The 18,008-nt window shown below is 35.8% G+C and overlaps 1 protein-coding gene across 1 annotated transcript; it reads right to left on the bottom strand.

Moving 5' to 3' along the window:
• Window positions 1–1,645: 1,645 nt before the first annotated feature.
• LOC308509975 (olfactory receptor 5K1) lies at window positions 1,646–2,611 on the bottom strand (the record flags this gene model as incomplete). Its single annotated transcript, XM_081078687.1, has 1 exon — window positions 1,646–2,611. One exon carries the CDS (start codon window positions 2,609–2,611, stop codon window positions 1,646–1,648), a length of 966 nt encoding a protein of 321 aa, XP_080934813.1.
• Between the last annotated feature and the right edge of the window lie 15,397 nt (window positions 2,612–18,008).

Genomic DNA, 18,008 nt, shown 5'->3' with positions numbered 1-18,008 from the left:
ATGAAAAGATAACCAGAGTCAGAGAGAATCAGACATCCTAGAAGAGCAGCATGGACAGAGCTCAATCTGTTACATGACACTTGTCCTTAATGCCATGATATTAGGCTGCTACCTACAGTTAGATATTACCAAGGAAGGGAGGAGGTGGGTTTGGGAGAATCCTAAATTAAAGGGGTTTACATTTGAAACAACCAAGAAAATCTTGAAATTTCTCTATTTCAAATCTTGAAATGTCTGGGTATATGGAATGAGCTAAGTTAGATTTTTTTGGAGGTTACAAGTAGGGACCAAGTGGTTATAATTTTCTATTCATGAGTTCCTACCTCATTTTCTACATAGATTCAACATGCTCATTTTCCATGTGAAGTCAGCCTCGGGTGCCTGGCTAGCCTGGACCTTCCTGCAACATGACAATTGCCTTCTGGGAATTTAGATGTGACCTCAGTGCATCAAGAGAAGTGGCGGGAGAAATTTTCTTTTACTTTATACGGGTACTCTTTGATCCAAAAGTTAGTTATTAAAATCACAACAATGTTCTATTTAAGAAGAAGGAAAAACTGGTATTTTGGTAACTCATATATCCCCGTATCTGTAAAGCAGTGCTTCCAAATAGCAGGCTCTCAGTGAATCTATGACGAATGAATAATTGGAAAGTAATTCTTTCATTTTGTCACATTAAGATCATTTTGTTCTACTCACATTCCGCAACCTCAGGTTTCGCAATGGTGAAAAGAAGAAAACATAAATTATTTTTTATAAGTCCTACCCACAGTTCAACGGTGATAACTTTTCTTCATGTCCATGTATTATATAGTAATATCCCCTTTGTTGAACCCTTTCCTCATCTCTCAGGAAGTGAGATGGAGAAGTTTAGCTTAGCTCACTGACAACCAAAGCTCTTCAAATCAGGTTTGACTACTTGGCTAAAACTTTATGTTATGCCATCTTTATGCATGTATATATGGCAGTAAATAAACCTCTCTTAAGATTTATATTCTTGAAAATTGACATTCTGTGTTTAATTATTCAACTCCATAGGAACTTCAAATTGGAAATGTAATATTCACTTTTGACACTTTCACTTCCTCACTACCCCTTTCCTAATTGCAATAGTGTCCCCGCAAATGCTACTAAAACAGCTTCCTCAAAATTCCCTTGCCTCAACTTTGTTGCTCATGGTTGTGATTTCTTTGGTTGAGGGCTCACATGCCTTTACACCATTTTCACTTAACTGGGGTGTTCATGCTCCAAGATATTAAAGTGAGCTGGGTACAAATGTTTAATGTGATCTTTATATTTATAACTACTAATTTTGTTGTTTTTCTTTTTTTCAGTCTGACAATTTTTTAAACTTTTTTTTCTAGTTTTATTGACACATATTTTTCTTTTGGGTGCTGATAATCCCTGATGCTAACACATTCCATGAGCTTGGCAACATACTAAGTTGTTTCTTAAATGAATTTACTTTGGTTTTGATTTTTATTTTGAGTTAAGATTTAGCACAGTTTACTCCTTCCTGTATATTGTCTCCTTTATGTATTGCTGCTTAAATTAACTTTATTATGATATTTTAAAATATTTTATATACAATTTGTGCATTTTCTCTGTGTAATTCCACTTGGAAAATTTTTCTGCATTTAAATTATTAGGATACGGTAGGTGTCATTTTTTTCAGACTTCCTTGAGATTTTTTTTTCAGAATATTTCTCAGAACACTTATTACTTCCTTATTTCTCAGGCTATAAATAAAAGGATTTAGTAAGGGAACTACTATTGTAAACAAAATAGCAGCTGGTATATCTTTGTCTCCTTCTTCAAGCAAATTTGGTCTAATGTACATGAAAAAAAGAGATCCATAGAATAATGAAACAGACAAAAAGTGGGATGAACAGGTAGAGAAGGCTTTGACTCTTCCCTCTTTGGATTTCATTTTGAAAATAGTAAAGAGAATGTAGAGGTAAGATATTAAGACACTACCTATGGTAAAGACTTGAATTGAGCCTGAAAAGATAAACAGTACCAGTTCATTAATATAAGGGTCAACACAGGAGAGTCTGTATAAAGGAAGAATATCACAATAAAAGTGGTTGATGCGATTAGATTCACAGAAAGCTAACCTAAATAAAAGCCCTACATGGATCATGGAATGCAGGTTTCCAGCTATGTAAGCAGCTGTGGTCATCAGAATGCATAGTTTCTTTGACATCATGGTATGGTACTGCAGTGGGCTGCATATGGCCACATAGCGGTCATAGGCCATTGCCGCCAGAAGAAAGCAGTCTGCAGTTTCAACAGTGCAAAGAAAATAAAATTGGGCCATACATTCGTAGAGGGAAACCATTCTGTTCTCAGAAAAGAAGTTCCCTAACAACTTAGGAGTAATGGCAGACGCACAGCAAGAATCCACAAGAGCGAGGTTACCCAGAAAGGTGTACATTGGTGTGTGAAGACGATGCTCTTTTGAAATTAATATCATCAGGCCAAGATTCCCCACCATGGTGATCAGGTAGGTGGCAAAGAACACCACAAAGAGAAGGATCTTCAGCTCTGGGTGATCTGTAAATCCTGTGAGGATAAACTCAGTTTTCATAGTATGATTGTCTTCAGCCATTCTTGATTTCTCTGTTGAGGGGAAAAGTAAAAATGGAGAAATGAGGTACTAATTTATAATATGCCCAGTTCATCTACCGAGCTCTTTCTAGCCCAGAAGGACGAAGAATATCTTTCATAATGTTTTCACATGTCACATGGATTTTGGTGCATACCCAATTCTGGGGAAGTATAATTTTTTGAAGCTATTACCTTTTTAGGTATTTTTAAAAACCATTTATTTAGCATATTTTCAAGAAAAACATCAGATTAGATGCACAAAGATGCTTTTTGAGGTCTTGAGAGAAATATTCTTCTATGTTGGTTCTTCTATATGGCTTAGGTAAAGCTGATTCATAATTTAAGTGTCAGCAATTGGTATCAGTATCCCCAAAGAATTTCAAAGACAGTATATATCCTGATTAACAATGCTGTTTAAAAGACTATTTTTGTACACCCATATTTATAGCAGCATTATTCACAACAGCCAGAGGTGGAAACAACCGAAATGTCCATCAATGAATAGTGAATGGTTGAACAAAATGTGGTATGGTACATACATACAAAGGAATATTATTCAGCTTCAAAACGGAATGAAATTCTGGCACATGTTAAAAGATAGATGATCCTTGATGACATTGTGCTAAGTGTAATAAACTAGACAAAAAGGACAAATATCGTATGGTAATTCCACTTACAGGAATTAAAGAAGTCAAATTCATAGAGACAGAAAGTAGAATGGTGGTTGTCAGGGCGAGGGAGGGAATGGGGAGTTATTGTTTAATGGGTACTCTGGGAAGTTGAATAAGTTCTTGAGATGGATGGTGATGATGGTTGCTCAGTATAAATGTACTTAATGCTATTGAACTATTTACTTAAATATGGTTAAAATGATAATTTTTATGTTATGTATACTTCCTTACAAGAAATTTGTTTTTAAAAAGATTACTTTCATTTGCATATCCTTAGCAATTTAGTATCTCCAGTGCTAGTGGAGTATACATTTAAAATGTGTTGGGGACAAAAGAGGGCTATTTACAAGGTGTTTATACCCCTGGGAGTTGTTTGGGGGAAGTGATATGGATGGAAGTAGGGAGGACTGGGAGAAAGGTGGGGAAAGAAATAAAAAGAGGCTATATTAAAAAACTTCCAGGCCTTTGAGCCTCTTCTTTTGCTCTGCCCTCTCCAAACTCTTTGGAGTGTACTATCTCTTTTAGTAAACTCTTTCACCACTTTAAAAAAACAAACAAAAAAAAAGACAAAAATCTTTCAGGCATTTGTAATACCATTTATGCATGCGATGTAAAGTTATTCATGTGTGTATGTGTATAAAAAAATTTAAATGCTACCAAAAGAATTTAGAGAACTCCCAAGGGTTAAATATTGATTAAGTTCCATTTTAGAACTATATGTCAAAAAGGTCATGAGTAAAATCAACCAGGAAATTATTGCAATAAATGTGATAATGTTTATAGTTTTATTCTATAAAGAGCTTATACAGATCAGTGGGAATAATCATAGAAATACATAAAGGACAGAAATAGAAAAATCTCAAAAAATACAATTTTTTAACAAATTAAAAATGTTTGACTTCATTACAAATCAGAAAAACATCATTTGAAACAGTTATGAGGGTATATTTATTTTGTCTATCAAAATACTTAGATTTAAAAAAAAAGAAGAAATGATGATATATGGTCTTGTTTAAAACAGTAAAATGGGAAACTAATTTGACTTCTGGCAGAAGTATAAATTGGTGCAATCACTGGAAAATAATTTGGTAATAGATTAAGGAAACTCATATAAGTCTACACCCTATAATCAATAACCATGTATCTGGCAGAAAGAAATAATTAGAACCTCAGACAAAGATTTACACATAATGATGTCCATTGTAATGTCATTTATAATAGTGAAAAATTCAAAACACCAAAATGGTAAACATTTGGTCAATATATTGTGTAATCGTTATTACTAGTGTATATTTTGTTTACTTAGAACATTTAATGTAATGATAAAATAGACAATAAAACATTATGTCAAAAAATTAAGTTTTATGTACAGAATAATCCTAATTTTCTAAATAAATATGTATAAATGGAAAGTCAGCACAAGGCACATCAAAATGTAAATACTAACTTTCTCTGTGCATTGGAAATTAAAGATCACTTTTTTCTTCTTTATATTTTCCTCTATTTCAAATTATCTACAATGAGTATTTCTTATATAATCAGAAAACAATTTTTTATTAAATAGATAAAATGACATGTTTTTAGGTCTGCTATGGTTTATAATTTGATAATTCCACAGTAACCACTGGGAAGCCAAATAGTATTTTCTGCATTTTACAATTCTATAGTGGATAACGTTACATTGGATGTATTGAGGATGGTATAATACATCCCTGTGATAATTATATTCACAGTTATAAATAATTTGCTGACAATCTTGCATGTAGCTCAAACCATTCAGGAATATATTCACGTCTTGTGGTAATGCATTCTTAAGGCCACTTACCTCTATGTAAAGCAATAACTCTTTGGTGTCAAGTTTTACTCTTTTGAATGTTATGTTTCCATGATATTCTAAGATTCTATGATGCTCACATTTATTAAACTTTCAGTCTATTTTTAAAACTTCAATTATCTATCTCTTAAATTTTTCCTTAAAGATGGTGCTCTAACCTATCAAGGAATGCTTTATTTCAATCTATCTTTGTTTATTTTAGTTAATTCAAGAATCACTTATTCATTGTCCTGGTTTTCGTTAAATGTCTGCTCTGCATTACATACTTTCTCAGAAGATCAGTTGACCCTCCTAGACATTTCCACACTGATAGTTTTCTTGATATTCATAACTATTACTGCACTCTGTATTCCAGTAACAAAGGAAAAGCATCCTAGAGAGTGATAGGAAGATCCCTCTCCTTTTGGATTCCTGAAAACATTACTAACTTTTAAATCTCAGACTATTTGGGACTGATCCTTTTGGGAACAATATTTCAAAATGAATGTTTGAAATCTATGCAAGTATCATTTGAATAATTTTTTAATTAAATGCCTTAGACTTACCAGCTTGAAGTCATATATAGTAAGATTTCCTTCAGTTTTCCGAGTTGATGATAATTAATCAAACAGAAATAAGTTTTACATTGATATTTAATTTCTCTAAAAATCAAAAGAGAAACTAGAATGCTCCCTCAAATTGCATCAGGAGTTTAAAAGAATGGTTTGAAAGTATATTCCTTATTATTACTATTTGTTTAATACATAGGGGGTGTCCAACATAAACATTTTAAACACCATTTCATTGTAGAGGTTAATAACCCATTTCATCTATTAATTTGTAAGTTATACGGCAAACATCATTCAAAGAGGTTTCAAAAATTTCACCAATGTTTTCTGTTATTACTACAAAAGTGTGCCTTTACTTATTTATTTTTGGTAAATTTAGGCTTCTCTTGAATTCAGGAGTAAGAAATAAATCATAGTAATTTCACGAGTGCTTACACTATAGACTTTAGGTTCAAGGAAAGAATTTAAGGAACTATAAAAATTGAAAAATAAGAATTGTAAAGACAAAAACCTTTAAAGATCTTAAATAAACAAATGTTTCTGGAGGTTAATAAAATTTTTAAATACTTTCTCACCTGGATGTCCCTGATAAGAGTTTTATAAAGGCTAGTTGGTTGCCTGATGTTGGTTTTCAAAGTAGATCCAGAAACACAACTTTGTCTTCTTGATAGTTTTGGAGAATATTTCTATCAACAGGTCAGTAATAATATTTATATCTTTGGTAAAGAATGGTTCATATTTTAAATAATTCTAAAGGGATTCACTTGGCATTGACATCAGAGTGTAGCCTGAGAGACCTAATCTCTTAAATATTATCAACATACTAAATTAGAATAATAAATGTATCCTTTGAGACCTAGAGAGTAAGGCGAATGCCCATTTCTAAGCAAATTTTAATCACCATATTTTGATTTTAATTCACTTGTGTTAATACCATTTATTCTTCTCAGCAATCTGAATGTTAAGTCCTAAATGGGAAGAAAAAGTTCCCACTAGATAGGTCAGCAAATGCTTTAGAGAGGGAGTGAGAACTGAGCTAAGATTTGCTGCCTCAGAGGAGAGAAGGTGTGATATGAGCAGAGGTTGTAAAGTAGCACCTTTCCCACCTCTTTTAAGTCATTAAACAATTTCTAGATTCTTCCTTTGAAATTATAGTTATAATGTCTTTAACCTTAGTTGCTAGAATAACCTTTAAATTTTTCTTGCTTCAAAAGACTCCTTTCCTCAAAATACTTCCTTATTGAGTCTTCCATTATTTATAGTGTTATGAATTCATATTGCCCATCAATCTCAAGTTTCAATTTATTTGGTTTATTTTCATGATTTCTTTCTTTTATATATATATATATATATATATATATATATATATATATATATATATATATTATTAGTTTCAGGTGCACAAGACAAAGTAATATACTTAGACGTTTATCATTTATATCCCTCACACTGTGGACCCCCCTCCCCCCACCCATTATCTCTCTGACATCGCACCGAGCCATCACATTTCCACTGTTTCCACTCCCAATGCTGTACTGCGCCTCTTGTAAGTATATACAGACATATGTATACATATATATATATATATATAAAATTATAGTTGGCATTCATTATTGTTCAGCTTCAGGTATACAGTGCAGTGATCAGGCATCTACATCTTCCCTGAGGTGGTCTCCCAAATGGGACACGTGTCCATCGGATCATGATTTATTTCTTACTCTACATCCTTAAGGCAGAAATAAGCTTTGCATGTTGGAAGAACCCATAAAAGGCAGGGAGAAGTGGTTGATGATGAGATTGAAGAGTTGATCTTAAAGGGTTAGTAACACAGAGTATCGAGTTTGCATTTTATTTTCAATTCAATGAGAAGCCTTGGGAGGCTTCCTATTGCTACTACAGCAAATTGCCACAAACTCAGTAGTTTAAAACAACATATATTTATTCTCTCATGATTCTGGAAGCTGGACGGCCCTTCTGAAGGCTGTAGGGACAAATCCATTTCCTTGCCTTTTTCAGCTTCTAAGAGTCTTTCGCATTTCTTGGCTCACAGCCCCTTCCATTCTCAAAGATTGAAATGGCCAGTTAAATCTTTCTCATATTATATCACTGTTTCTGACTCCTCTGCTTCTGTTTTCATTTTAAAAATCACATTGGGCCCACTGGATAATCCAGCATCATTTTATTCCCCCTTGCCATGTTAACAAATATTCACAGCTTTCAAGGATTAGGATGAGGGCATTTCTGGGGGTGTTGGCTGCGTTATTCTGCCTACCAAACTAGAGGGGTTTTGTTTGTTTGTTTGTTTGTTTTTATACAGGGAAATGGCATTACTTTATTTACATTTTGAAAAAGAGCACTCTCCCAGTTTTTCAGAAAATGGATCATGAAAGGTTAGGGTGGAAGTGGGGAGACCAGCTAGGAGGATATTGCAGTAGTTCAGAATTAGGATAATAGTGGACATGGAGAAATGTAGATGGATTTGGGTTATGTTTTGGAGGATGAGTCAACAGGATTTGCTGATGATTTACATTTGAGAGAGAGGTGTGAGGGAATAAAAGGAGCTAGCAAGGAAAATGCCTAGATTTTTTGCCTTGAGCATCTGAGGGGAAGATGGTAGTATTTATCAACTTGAAGGAAACTAGAGGAGGAATACTTTCTTGGGGTGGGGCATGTCTTGATTTAGAAATATGAGTTTTATCTTATCCATGTTATGTTTGAAATGCTTATCAGCATCTAAGTGGTAAGGTTGCGTATGCAATTGATTATGAAAGACTTAGATAGAGATTAGGAGTCATTAGCATATATATATATGCTAATAGAGTTCCTCTGGGACTCTCTGGTTTATATTAGACCAGATTATTATCTAGAATACAAAATTCCTGGTCGGAATAGAATGCAGTCATGTAGAAATTCTAAGAAGTATCCTGAAAAAGATGAGGTCAGAATGCCAAATCAAGGAGCCTGAATTTTATTTAGTAGGCCCTGAATAAATTTGTCAAGGGTAGACTCTATCAAATCTGAGTTTCAGAAAAACAACTCTGTGTGTGACTCATTGCTTTCTTCTCTATGTTACATTTTGCATTTTGGTATGACATTAATAATGAATTAATTAACAAATGTTTGAGTGCCCCTTCAGTACCATGTGGAATAAAAAAATAACATCTTAAATTGAGATTGTTATTAAAAAAAAAAACCCAAGACAACAAAAAAGTCCCCAAATTTAATGTGAGGAATGTTTGTTTGCTTTTTTGGTCATGTTTGATCAGAGTTAATGGTGCTTATTACAATGTCAAGCATAGTGCAAATAAGCAATAGTAATTCAAGCAGTATAAGGTCCAATCCCTGTTTGCTGTGACTTCTGGGAAGGCAGTCATGTAAACAAATAATTAAAATGAAAAGTGATATATTATAGTGTAAACACACATTCATAACTATGGGAGAACAGATGGGAATGACTTAATTTGCCTGGGAGTGTTAAAAAAGCTTTCTGTAAGAAAATTGCCTTTTCTATAATAATTTTCTATAATTGCCTTTTCTATAATTTCTTATAGAAAGCTTACAGAAAACTTTCTATAAAGCTTTCTGTAAGAAAATTGCCTTTTCTCTGCCACTCTAATTTGGTGGCAGAGAGTAAATCTCCTTGTGGGAGAAGCAAATCACAGTCCACCAACCTGTTTCTAGGTATTCATTTCCGCTGGGAAAGTAGTCACCATTGCTGCCCAAACCATGGTGACTACAAGATGGCAATGCTCTCCCGTTCTCTCTGGCCTGATTGATTCCCTAAAGCATAGAGAAAATTAAGAGGAATAATTTGTACATGCCTTTCCTAGACTTGAAGATAACCACTGGGAAACAATATGTAGTAATATACAACTAGAAGAGTAGTTCTCCACCCTTTCTCCCCATTGAGAAAGCAGGTTGGCAGACAATGTTGACTGTGACACACTTCCATGAACTTCCTCATGTAATGAATGAGCAATTACCCACTGGCTTGGCTATGATTCCTCTTCATTTTCTCCCATTCAAGATAGCATATAATGTAAAGGAGTGAAGAAGGTATTACTAAGATAATCTGGAATCCACTCTAGTTATATAAAAAAGTAAATCATATTAAACTATGGTACTTATTATTTGGAATGCATGAATTACCAGGCATCTCATAACTGATTGTGACAGATCAGGGTGTTGAAATAGTCTGACGGCTGCTGATCTTGACAATCTGGTTTACATGAGTGAGTTGCTCATCTTGTACTTATAGCTCCCTATAGTGAGTCCTCCTTACCTACTTCCAAGTCTACCTCTGAGAGGCAGATGCTGTCTTTTCCCAGTGCCTGGGAAGTTTAGGTATGGCTCTGCCCCAGATCTATTTCTAAGAGTGTGAGAAACAGAAAGCGGGCCAGAGCTCCACTCCTGGTTCATTGTCTGAGGTCTTAGCTCTTCCCCATATTATTGACACTAGGAACGCCCACGCCTTCATGGGAGCTTCCAACTTAACTACAAGAATATAGCCATATCCTCAACAGAGCAATCATATTAAATATAATATCCTGCAATTAGGTCCAGTATCTATATAAGACACACACACACACACACACACACACACACACACACACACACAAAAACAAACAAACCAAAACACAACAGAGGGTCTTTTATTACAGATTACACAGGAGACGATATCTGACCCTGACCTTGAAAGATATGTAGACATTATCTCAGAAAAGCAGAGTTGGAAATGGAATGCTAAGCAACGTGTCAGAGGCATGAAAGCTCATTGAGTGTTGAGGAATGGAAAGTAGTCCCTAGTCCACCTGAAGTGTAGCGTGTGATAGAGAACTTGGTACTCTATGTTATAGGTTTTTTACTCAATGGTTGATCCAATTTTGACATCCTCTGCCAAAAATAAATGTTGAATGAATGAGCTATTCATAAGCAATTTGTTCAGGAGAAGTTCTGAAGTCATTTGGTATATACCAGACAGGATCTCTGAATTTGTTGTTGTCAGAGTAAAAGTCAGAATTCCTAAGACAGATGTAAGAATTAAGAATAGAAAATGGTAGACTAAGCTATGCTCAATAGAGAAATCATAACTGGAGACATGGAACTTGCTTTCTTTTCTTCCCTCTCTCCCTCCCTCCCTCTCTTCCTTTCTCCATATATCTCCATATATATATATACATATATATATATATATGTATATATATATATATATATATATATATATATATATATATATATATGTATATATATATACAATTTTATTCAAATACATTGTGTGTCTACTTTACGCCAATCACAATACTAGGCACTATAGTTAAGCAATACACAAAGGCAGATATGGTATCTGCCTCCTGTCCCCTTAAGAAATTGGAAGCTATGGGAGACAGACATAAACCAAATAATCACCCCCCAAATTTAAAATTACTTCACTGTTATGAAGGCAAGGTTATTGAAGACATGAGACTTATAATAGAGAGGTTTAGCCTAGTCTGAAAAGGAAACATAATATAGTAGTTAAACCTGTGGGCTCTGGAACCAGGATACCTAATTTTGAATCTTGACTATACCACTTTCTAGCTGATCATGGGAAAATTATTTAACCTGTCTGTGCATCAATTTCCTCATAAGAAAAATGGAAATTATAATGAAAGTGGAGACTAAAAATGTAGTTTTAAGACTTAATGAATTGCGTGTAAGACACTAGAAGAGAACCTAGTACATAATAAGTGCTCAATAAATGCTAAATGCTATCATTACTACAACTAACCACTACCACTGCCACTTCCACTGTCATTATTACTTGTGATGGCTAGAAGAGGTGGAGAGATAACAAAAGATTTCCTTGATGAAGTGATTACTGAGCTGACATCTGGAGGCTGTAAAGAATTTACCAGGAAAAGATAGAGGGGTGAGTTATGATGAGACCATATACAAGTCACTGTTTCTGGAGGAAACATGACAATGTCAAGGCACTGAAAGAGGGTCAGTGATGTAATGTGAATCAGTGGGGAAATGGTACAAGGAAGGGTGGAGTGATGGGCAGGGGACACATACTATGTGGGTATTGTAAACAATATTACAAATTTGGGTCTTGATTCTAACAGCAATAAGAATCCATGGAAAGTTTTTATAAAGAAGGCTGACATGATGAGATTTACATTTTATAACTTAATTCTTGCTGAAGAATGAAGGATAGATTGGAAGATGGCAAAATTGGATGTGGACAAACTATTGAAATTGCCCAGGAAAGAGATTATGGTGTCATGGACTGTGGTGGAGATGAGTGGAATGGACAAATTGGAGAAATCTTTATGAGATAAAATGAGGAGGACTTCCTGATAGATTGGATGTAGAGTCCAAAGAAGGATGTAAATTTCTGGCTTTTGCAACAGGATGTTGATGGCACTCGCTGAGTCTGAAACACCGGAAGAGAATCAGGTTTCGGGAAAGTGGAGAACAGGAGATAAGTTTGATTTCACAAGTGCTTTGTATGAGGTGCCTTTGAGACTTCTAAAAGAAGATGTCTAATTGGCAACTGAATATATAAGGGTTTGGGGCTCAGAAGAGATGTCTGAACATACATTTATGTGAAGATTTATATTTATGCGTCAATTGTCTAGAGGTGGTTTCTGAAGCCTAGAGGGAGGATTAGGTAATAAAGTCTAGAGCAATGCTGCCAACATAAATATAATGTGGGCCACATATGTAATAAAGAATTTTCTAGTAACCACATTAAAAGATAGTAAACAGAAACATATGAAGTTAATTTTAATAATGTTTTATTTAACCAAATACATCTAAAATATTATTTCAACATGTCATCTATATGAAAATTATCATTAAAATATATTATTTTTTCATACCATTACACTTATAGTACATGTATATAGTACAGTTCAAGTACTCAATAGCCATGTGTTTCGTGGCTACCTATTGAATAGCACAAGTCTAGGGGTAGGGAAGGAAGTGGTAAAAAAGAAAGAGAGGAGAGGGAGCAAAAGGGAAAGGAAGAGAGATAAGGTAATATAGTAAAAGCCAAAGAAATAGTATTTCTAAAAAAAAGTGTTTGTGGTCAAAAGAGTCAACTGACTTCAGACTGCCACTGTACAAGGTGTTTTTTCCTAAAGTTGCATAGTTCTGTCCTATTTTGGAAAACCTTAATTGACCTCCTCTCAACTTCTTTAGTTCCTGTCTCCCTTCTCTCAATTTTTAGCATCATACTTCTTAAAAAACATTCTATACCTGCTATTTTCATTAACTCTCTTTAATTGCCAGCAACCTAGATTTCATTCCCATCATTTTGTAAAAGCTGCACTCCCCAGTGACCTGTCCGTCAAGTCTAATTATGTTTCCAGAACACTTGTTTTCCTTGACCTCTCTAAAATATTTGAAGGGTTAAAGATGATCTCATTCTTAAAACTTTCTATTTCAACATAGATATTTTTTTGGGAGTTCCATCTCTGACCATTTCTTCTCAGAAATTAGTAACTCACAACTGAATGCAACTGGTTCCCAAATCTTTATTTTCAGCCCTAATCATTCCACATAACTGATGTCTGTGTGGTATTTGCATAATATCTAATTGCCATCTCAAACTAACCATACTTAAAAGGGAAATTACCTTGTACCACGAAGGAGCTTTTCCTCCTCACTCTCCTAGGCCATCACAGCATGTGACAGAGATTTGTCAGGGAAAGCATCCTTGAGAAAACAATACATAAACCGAGGCCTGGAGGTACATAAGAATTAACCAGATAACAGGTGAAGAAGAGAGGGGAACAGTATTCCAGGTTGTAGATGCCATGTTTCCACTCAAATATCCTTCCATGCTTTATGAACAGAGTGACAACTGCCTACTACTAAGCGCTATGCTATGTGCTAGTTTCTGGGGATAGGCAGTGAGCAAGTCAAACACGGTCCCTGCCCTCATGGAGCTTATCATCTAGTGGTGGAGAGAGACATATTAAACAAATCATTACAATTGTATTAAAAGCTGTGAAGAAAAGTACAGAGAGCTATAGGCGCCTATTGTAGGGTCTTAACCCTAGTCTGGGGCTGTGGGGCAGAGAAAACAGCATGTAAACTGAAGCCTTGAGAGTATTTGAATTAACCACATAATAGAGGAAGAAGCAAGACAAATGGCATTTGTGCCGCATTTGGAGTTGGGAAGTAGCCTAGTGGGTTCTGGGCACTGAGAAGTCAGGGCTCCTGTAGCACAGTAAGTTAGGGGGACAGTGTTAATAAGGGAGGCTAGAACGGGAGTCAAAGGTCAGATATCACAGGGCCTTGCACTCCAGGGTCAGGATTCCAATTGTGTCCCAAGAGCAGCTGGGAGACATTCAATATCCCCAGGTTCAAGCCTTCAGGATCATGTTCTGACACCTGACAGTATCCTCACTCCCATATCCAACTTGTCATCAAGGTTCCATCAGGTTCCCTTGTAACTTCTCTCCTGTCAGGCCCTTCTACTATTCTCACTGAGGACTGTATCTTGTGACTCTCAGCTCAAGTATTTCAGTCTCTGCACAAGGGGACCACAAACTTGAGACCAGTAAGATCAATTGCGATCAAACTGTTTTTTCATATTTTGATTACTGTGTAAACTTTTTTTCTACAATTGACCATACATTCTGAGATGGTACTACCCATCAGGTGGATTACTAATTGGGGAGGGGGTGTCCTCTGGCAGGTGTAGGGCAGGGTGTTGCTTGCAGCAGATAGGTGGTCAGATGGGTAGCAGAACACTGAACTGGTGCCACAGAAAAATGTAAAAATTTTGTCTAATGGCTATGTAAGAGAACTTGGCCAAACCAGTGAACAGTTCTTTCAAAATAGAAATACTATATGAACGGCAACCAAGAAAAGCTGTCAATAATAGTCGATACTTTTAGATATTATGAAATTTTGTTATACTAGAGTAGTAATTTTGTTATAATTGTTGCTGCTTTATTCACTGCTTTTGTGTCTTTTCAGTTTTTGGAGCATGCTGCTAAAATCATTAATGTCTGTGTATAACCTGGTAAATTTTAACTTTAACTGGTTAGCTCGGGAGATTTGCATGAATTAATGGTATCCAGTGAAATTTTTAGTAAAGCTTTAACGTCCTCACTGGAGGCTGTATTAAAAGTTTGGCCCTTAGAGACAGGAAATTGGATAAGTTCCACAACTGCAAATGAGTTTTGTTTCATTTGCAAACAATGCACAATGGACATTATTAGGAAATAGATAGGGATTTCTGGCAAAGGTACATTAGTGTTACAGAATAAGAAGAGAGTTTTTATTCAGGCAGCCCTTTGGGCCAGAGACATCATTAGCAAGGAGGGCTGAGTTTATTCTTCAAGGATCACACTTGCATTATATGAAACAAAGAGCCCTGGAAAATCTCTGGGGAGTGTAGCTTTTACAAAATGATAGGGATAAGCAACCCTTTTATTAAAGAAAACTACATGAATCTAATTTCCAGCAAATCACTCTAGTGCCGGGTCCCCAGAGAGTCTGTATCAAAGGTTTACTTCATAAAGGACCGCTACACTCTTCAGCTTTACAACGGTGTGGCTTCTCTAGCGAAGGACCTTGAAGTACGATTGGCCTGAATTCCTCCTGGCACCATCAAACTGCCATAGTTTTATTGTCAACAAATATTTCTTGCCCCCTTTCTCTTGTAAAATGTTGTGAGGGTTTCCAACTACAGAAGCACCCAGTAACAGTAACAACTGCTGCTTTTTTGAGAACTCAAGCCTTGTACAATTATAACTTTTACCAACAAAATTATAACTTAATACCAACAATTATAACTTAATACCAACAAAACCCCATAGTTTCACCTTAAAGGAGATATTAATAATTTTCAGAATGTAATTTCTTTTTTTAAATAACAACTTTATTGAGATATAATTCATATACCATAAAGTTTACCTTTTTAATGTGTACAATTTAGTGGTTCACTACTATCTAATTCCAGAACATTTTCATCATTCCAAAAAAGAAACCCCATGGCCCCATTCTCCCTTGCTGAACCTGGCTATCTTTTCTCTTTGAAACATTGCTTTCTGAAGCCTGAGAGATTTCTTTCTTTCTGTTTTTTTCTTTTCTTTTGCTTTTTTTTTAACACCTGAAACTAATAATAATAATTTTAAAAGGCAGAATGTAATTTCTTTATCCAAGAGAATGTTCAGTATTTTTTAGTCGGAGCTAAAAAAAAAAAATCATCTTTATATTGTGTTGTTTGAAGTATTTTGGGGCTCGAAATCAATTTTTTATTTATATTTATATTGATATCACTATCAAGTTACTCGTATCTTGATGATTAAGATAGTAGCCACACCTGAGTGAAAGAAAGAAAATAAATTGCCATTTGCTACTTCTTTTTGGGGAAGCCATATTTTTTTTCCTCTGTTTTTGTTTGTTTTTACTTTGCTCCCTACAAGTGTGTGTGGAGTTCTTTGACTCCCCTCCCGAATGACCAAGGACCTTTCAGCCCTCAGAATCTGAGCTCACATCTGAAGCTTGATGTAGTTTCAAAAATTAAGATATAACACACATATCATACAATATGCAAATCATATAGGTATAGTCCAATGAATTTTACCTATTTATTTCTGTAATGTAATCATTGCCACTGAGATCAACTAGTGCTATTTCATTTCTCCTGAGTGACATGAACTCTGAAATATCCTCTACAGTTCCTTTCCTCGTTTTGTATCTCCTCTCTTCTGTCTCTCCATTTTCCAGGCTCCCATCTCTATGTCTATCCCTATTGCTCCCCATTTTCCCATCTTCTTCACATCTCTATCTACTTAGAGCAGCTCTCTCTGGTTCTGTTCTTCCTTTTGTTCTTCTACCCACTCTCACTTCTACTTGTGTAAATGTGTGTGGACATTCCTGGGCTCATTATAGCTGGTTTCTCAATCTCATCACTCACTACTCTAGGTTCCTGCCAGAGTCAAAGCACTTCCAGAGAGGGTGAAGTGGAGCGACTATGGCTAGTTATTTCAAGCCCTCAGTGTTTGGGAGAAACAGGCTGGCTCTTCTTTTAATGAATGAGCAATACACTGACTCCATCACATTGATTCAAGCTAGCTTTCAAATCTGAGGATCAAGTGTTGAATCAAGCCAACCTGACTATCTGGATATGTGAACCTGACACTGGCATAAAAACAGTAAGTGAAGCTAGCTTTATAGACAAAAAGTAATGCCAATATTCTCCAGTACTTTATGAGTTTATGAATAAAAATTCAGTGTTTATTATAAGATTATTACTTTTATAATGCTTACAGAAAAAAATAAAGCAAAGAAGACAGAAATCAGAAATGTATAAAAGGATATTTTTTAAAATGTGCATAGTTGGTGGCTACCTAAAATAACTAGTATCATTTTAAAGTATATCCTTCCAGAATTATTTCTCATATTCCTTTAGGAAAATGGAATCATATTGGGAAGAACATTTGAACAATACTAAAGAGAAATCTGTCTATACCAACAAGCAAGCATCTGCATCACATTAAATGCCTGAGATGAGAAACACCTGGGCGCCCCAGGTGTTGGAGGCCCCTCCTTACTCTTCTGTAAGCAGTCTAGCTCATGCCACCTATGAAGCAAAAGCCAGTCCTCCTTGAAGCCTCCCTCAAAGCCCCAGTCAGAATCACAACGCCGAAGCACCTTACCCCAAGGGGACTGCCAGGTGAGAGGGACCAGGCAGCGGCCTAAAGGCTGTGCAGGGGAGGGACAGCCAGAGGCTAGAACGTGGAGTGAACTGCGCATGTGCAGGATCGCGAATCTCTCGCCTTCCAGTAGTGAAAAGCCCTGGGTCAGCTCTGCTGGCTTCTGACTAGGGCCTCAGGGCCTCACTCCCGGTCTGCCAAGGTCCAAGGCCTGCCAAGGTCCAAGGCTACACAACCAAAACGCGGTGTTAGGGGAACATAACATCATATTCGTGGGGCCAGTTGCTCCTGGAAGGCGTGAGGTGTCTAGAATTCATCTCAGGAGACTATCTCTGCCTGTTCCTGGAAACTTTCCCCTGAAGAACAGCCCCAGGAGCATACAAAATGGTATGTACCATCCCCCCCTCCCACCCCTATCCCAGCTTTATTGAGATATAATTGACATAACATTGTGTCAGTTTAAGCTGTACAATGTGATGCTTTGATAAACATATGTATTGTGAAATTGCAACAATAAGTTTAGTTTACTGCTCCATCACCACACATAATTACCCATTTCCTGTGTGTGGTGAGAACTTTTAATATTTATTCTCTCAGTAACTTTCAAGTTTATAAATAACAGTGTTAACTTTAGTCACCATGCTGTTCATTAGATCCCCAGAATATTTTTATCTTATAACTGGAA

The sequence above is a fragment of the Rhinolophus hipposideros genome (genome assembly GCF_964194185.1).
Source record: "Rhinolophus hipposideros genome assembly, chromosome: 2".
NCBI lineage: Eukaryota > Metazoa > Chordata > Mammalia > Chiroptera > Rhinolophidae > Rhinolophus > Rhinolophus hipposideros.
Note: the sequence above shows the minus strand (reverse complement) of the source record. Positions and strands in the feature narration are given on the sequence as shown.